At 54.4% G+C, this 5,253-nt stretch overlaps 2 protein-coding genes across 2 annotated transcripts; one reads left to right on the plus strand and one right to left on the minus strand.

Annotated features, from left to right (window-relative positions):
* Positions 1-989: 989 nt before the first annotated feature.
* LOC121350396 (feather keratin 1-like) lies at positions 990-1,738 on the plus strand. Its single transcript, XM_041461686.1, has 2 exons — positions 990-1,049; positions 1,424-1,738. Exon 2 carries the CDS (start codon positions 1,433-1,435, stop codon positions 1,736-1,738), a length of 306 nt encoding a protein of 101 aa, XP_041317620.1. The 5' UTR covers positions 990-1,049; positions 1,424-1,432.
* Positions 1,739-3,340: 1,602 nt separating this feature from the next.
* LOC121350397 (feather keratin 1-like) lies at positions 3,341-4,094 on the minus strand. Its single transcript, XM_041461687.1, has 2 exons — positions 4,035-4,094; positions 3,341-3,660 (listed from the first exon to the last, which is right to left on the minus strand). The coding sequence occupies exon 2, from the start codon at positions 3,649-3,651 to the stop codon at positions 3,346-3,348; it is 306 nt and encodes a 101-aa protein (XP_041317621.1). The 5' UTR covers positions 3,652-3,660; positions 4,035-4,094; the 3' UTR covers positions 3,341-3,345.
* Between the last annotated feature and the right edge of the window lie 1,159 nt (positions 4,095-5,253).

Below are 5,253 nucleotides of genomic sequence, written 5' to 3' on the forward strand. Positions count from 1 at the left end.
GGCTCTGTGTCAGCCATTTGGTGTGAGACCAAGCCAGGAGGGTGTGGTGTCTGCAGGCCTGTCCAAGGCATGGCTGAATACCAACCAGCAAGGGCAGCTCCATCCTGGCCCAGGGAAAAGGGATGATTGGCGTCTCTTTCACAGGTCAGGGATGATTGCAGGACTGACAATGTGTATTGAAAATGTGGCCCATGCTTGTGTGTCCTGCAGATTATGGTACAAAATGTGCAGGAAATTGCATTGTGGGTTGAGGAGAGAGAGAGGAACAAGGTGATATCCAAAGAGCCAAGAGACCCGTCTGACAGAGAAGACAGTAGGGTCCAACCCTAAAGGGCTTCTTCAGGAATCAAAGGATTAGGGAGGGCAGCAATCCCCTTCCACAGGCCTGCTGACAGGACAGGCCGGGATCCCCCAGAGATGGCAGTGAGAGGAGACAACTCTGCCAAGTAAACCAGGAAATCTCTTTCCTGAAGGAGAAGATTTCCTTGGGCAAAGCCATTTGAAACCGGCAATGTACCAAACCTGCCTAGAGAGGCAATGCCCAGTGAGTTGGGGCCTGAGCAGGGAGGCAGCAGGGAGGGAGAGGGATGGAGCATGCGCACATTGAGGGAAGACTTCAGGTACTCAGGAGGGGATTGCTTTGGTGGGAAGACACGACCATGTTTCCTCACAGGGGTTTGTCAAAACATTCCCCACATATTTGCCCACAGCCACATGCCGTGCCTGCACAGAGCTCTCGAGCACATGGGGGCACATCTTCTGCCTGTACTGACGTGATGGTTCTTGGGAAAGCCTCAGGCCTCTCATCCCAACACTTCAAAAGATCCTCTGTGGCCTAATGGCCATGTCAGCAATGGGGAAACGAAATGGCAGTGTTGACAGAAACCAAAAGACAACCCGGGGCATTTGGGAGGACAGTGTGCTTTGGAGATGAGTCTGTAGGAAAATTACTGCCCCTGTGCAGTGCCTGTGGGCCTGGGCTGGTGCAGGAGCAGTATAAAAGCAGGACCTTCTCCTCACTCTCACATCCACTCCTTCAGCTCCATCTTGTTGGGAACAAGGTGAGTTTTGAGCCCTTTCTTGTCTTTCTCTGGGTTCTCCTTCTGCCCTTCCTCCTTCCCTTTCTCTTCTACCTTGTAATTCTCTGGGATTTCTGATCATATATCTCTGTCCTTGTTCCCCACTGTGTTTTGAGGCTGCTTACTGTGGGAGAGGGCAGATGTGTCATGGAGAAGGCTGGATATAGAGGGGGGTGTCTCCTGAGCTGTGGGTTGCGAGGGAGGGATTGTCCCTGGCTTTGGCCTTCTTGGTGATGCTCATAGGGGCTGACAGAAAGGATCTCCCTCATAGTGTGGTGAGGCTGCTCTTCAAACTGCCCTTACGGTCTGCTCCTCTCTTCCCTCTTTGCCAGGTGCATCTGCAGCCCCCAGCCATGTCCTGCTACAGCCCGTGCCGGCCCTGCCAGCCCTGCGGCCCCACCCCGCTGGCCAACAGCTGCAATGAGCCCTGTGTCAGGCAGTGCCAGGACTCCCATGTCTTCATCCAGCCCTCGCCCGTGGTGGTGACCCTGCCCGGGCCCATCCTCAGCTCCTTCCCACAGAACACCGCCGTGGGATCCTCCACCTCTGCTGCTGTTGGCAGCATCCTCAGCTCTCAGGGAGTGCCCATCAGCTCTGGGGGCTTTGGCCTCTCTGGCCTGGGCAGTGGCCTCTGTGGCACCAGGGGCCTCCCCTGCTGAAGCTGCTGGCGCTGGCCCTGGCGAAGGAACCCAGGGACTCCCAGGATGGAACCGCCCTGGGCACGCAGCATCGGCTCCTTCCTTCCTGAGGGGCTGAGCAAGCCCAGCAGCCCTTGCACAGGGACAGGGCCAGCCTGGCCTCTTGGGAAGCACAGCCCATCCCTGCCTCTGTCCCCTGACACTCTCTCCTTTCCCTCCTGTGTCCTTGTTCCCTTGTGCTCCCCGGGGCTGTGATCCCCACACAGCCATCCTGGGGAGCACCTGCTGGCCCCGCTCCCTCTCTGGATCATGCAGGTGGACACCTGCTGGCATCTCTGCCACAGCCATGTGATGGAGATTCTGAGCTGACCCTGCTGCTCTCTGCACTGAGACCTCCACTCACAGTGACCTTGTTCTCATCGTTTGACTCATTAAATTTCTGCTGCATCCCAGCTCATGCCTCTGTGTCATCCTTTCCCTCTTGTTGCTCTCCCAGGATTCCCAGGGAGGGAGGTGTTGCTCACGGATGGTTCTGTGTGATGGTTTTTTGAGACATTGTTTGAGTGCCTTTTAGACAGTAGAGTTAAATCTGATTTATTGGGGTATTGCTGCTTATGGTTTTTTGAGACATTGTTTGAGTGCCTTTTAGACAGTAGAGTTAAATCTGATTTATTGGGGTATTGCTGCTTTTTGTCCTTCTCCACGTGGCTGTTTTATGGCCCACTGCAGAAGGTGAGGGGTAACCCAGGTTCTTATTAATGCATCCCCTGTGATTGATTAGACAGAACCAACACTGATTAATTTTTGCTTGTAAATATACATAGAAGAATTATTGTAGCAATGGGATTGGACTGGGAAACACATCTGTAGGCATTTTGGCTCTTATTCTCTAAAGCAATACCACATGAAAGCATTGCAAGATTAAAATGCAACCACATCACCCAGGGACATGCACAAGGCAAAAGGAAGGAAGAGAGATAAAGGACAAGATAGTGAAGATCTCTGCAGCCATAGGGTCTGTGAGGAGACTTGGTTGCTGCACAGTCTTGGTCAAAGTGGTCACAGGCTGGACCTGTCAGGTGGGAGGGGGAAGTCTCAAAGAAGTGGTGGGTGAAAATCCCTGGGAAAATCTACAGAACATCAAATCTACGTGGTTTATAATCACTCAATTTCAGGTGGGGATGCCGAGGTTCCTCCCTTGAAGAGGGCAGCTTCACACTGGATCATGTAACGCTGTGGATCGTGGGACCCTTCAGGAGACACGTAGCACCTTCTAAGACAACACATCTGCCCATTACAGCCAGCAGAGCTGCTTTGGTTTTGGCCCAATGTGGCCCATGAGCAGAGATGAACACTGTCAGCCCACACTTGAATGTCCTGCTGCTTCCCCCAGGGAACAGAGGGAGCCCCACAACCCAGCAAGGTCTGTGCAAGGGAGGGCAGCTTAGAGTGACAGGAGGCACCAGCACCCACAACCTGTCTCATTCTAATCCCATCATTCACCCTCTGTCTGGCTCGATCAGAGGCTGGCCATTACACAGCCACAGCTCACCTCCCCCAGTTCACCAAAGCACCCTGGTCTCCACAAACCGGGGAATGTTTTGAGTCATTATCTCTTAAGACCAGCTTCAGCAGGGGAGGCCCCTGGTGCCACAGAGGCCACTGCCCAGGCCAGAGAGGCCAAAGCCCCCAGAGCTGATGGGCACTCCCTGAGAGCTGAGGATGCTGCCAACAGCAGCAGAGGTGGAGGATCCCACGGCGGTGTTCTGTGGGAAGGAGCTGAGGATGGGCCCGGGCAGGGTCACCACCACGGGTGAGGGCTGGATGAACACGGTGGAGTCCTGGCACTGCCTGACACAGGGCTCATTGCAGCTGTTGGCCAGCGGGGTGGGGCCGCAGGGCTGGCAGGGCCGGCACGGGCTGTAGCAGGACATGGCTGGGGGCTGCAGATGCACCTGGCAAAGAGGGAAGAGAGGAGCAGACCGTAAGGACAGTTTGAAGAGCAGCCTCACCACACTATGAGGGAGATCCTTTCTGTCAGCCCCTATGAGCATCACCAAGAAGGCCAAAGCCAGGGACAATCCCTCCCTCGCAACCCACAGCTCAGGAGACACCCCCCTCTATATCCAGCCTTCTCCATGACACATCTGCCCTCTCCCACAGTAAGCAGCCTCAAAACACAGTGGGGAACAAGGACAGAGATATATGATCAGAAATCCCAGAGAATTACAAGGTAGAAGAGAAAGGGAAGGAGGAAGGGCAGAAGGAGAACCCAGAGAAAGACAAGAAAGGGCTCAAAACTCACCTTGTTCCCAACAAGATGGAGCTGAAGGAGTGGATGTGAGAGTGAGGAGAAGGTCCTGCTTTTATACTGCTCCTGCACCAGCCCAGGCCCACAGGCACTGCACAGGGGCAGTAATTTTCCTACAGACTCATCTCCAAAGCACACTGTCCTCCCAAATGCCCCGGGTTGTCTTTTGGTTTCTGTCAACACTGCCATTTCGTTTCCCCATTGCTGACATGGCCATTAGGCCACAGAGGATCTTTTGAAGTGTTGGGATGAGAGGCCTGAGGCTTTCCCAAGAACCATCACGTCAGTACAGGCAGAAGATGTGCCCCCATGTGCTCGAGAGCTCTGTGCAGGCACGGCATGTGGCTGTGGGCAAATATGTGGGGAATGTTTTGACAAACCCCTGTGAGGAAACATGGTCGTGTCTTCCCACCAAAGCAATCCCCTCCTTAGTACCTGAAGTCTTCCCTCAATGTGCGCATGCTCCATCTCTCTCCCTCCCTGCTGCCTCCCTGCTCAGGCCCCAACTCACTGGGCATTGCCTCTCTAGGCAGGTTTGGTACATTGCCGGTTTCAAATGGCTTTGCCCAAGGAAATCTTCTCCTTCAGGAAAGAGATTTCCTGGTTTACTTGGCAGAGTTGTCTCCTCTCACTGCCATCTCTGGGGGATCCCGGCCTGTCCTGTCAGCAGGCCTGTGGAAGGAGAGCACTGTTCTATCAAAAATCCCTTGATCACTCATGTCCTGTGGGCTCAGGTGCCTCCGCTCTCACCTCCTGACAGATGTGTTGGGTCTTGGAATATCACTCTCTCCCACTGTCCTCACCCCATGATGCACTTTGGCTGCTCCCCTTGCACCCTGACCCAGGGAGCACACAAAGTCCTGCCCACTTTTTCAAAACACACTGCCAGTGCTGAGAACACCCCAGTGCTGCTAAGCAGGTCAGGCTGAGGGCAATAGCCTTTGGGGTTGCCTGGAGCTCTGGGGCATGGGGACAGTCCAGTGCTTGAAGATGGTTTTCCTGGAAAAGAAGTGCAGTTGCCCAAAGGATTGAGGCCTGGCAGGATCCTGAGGCCTGGCAGGATCCTGCAGTACCACATGCCTAGGGATGCTCAGGGAGAGGATGCGCTCAGAAACACCCTGGGTACAAAACAAGCTCTCAAAATACACCAAGGACTGCTGCACTTCTCTGCCCTGCAGACATGGAGCCAGCTGCGGTATGCCCCAGGAGGGCAAGGGAAAGCCTT

The sequence above is a fragment of the Pyrgilauda ruficollis genome, unplaced genomic scaffold (genome assembly GCF_017590135.1).
Source record: "Pyrgilauda ruficollis isolate IOZ18807 unplaced genomic scaffold, ASM1759013v1 scaffold1500, whole genome shotgun sequence".
NCBI classification, from domain to species: Eukaryota; Metazoa; Chordata; class Aves; order Passeriformes; family Passeridae; genus Pyrgilauda; species Pyrgilauda ruficollis.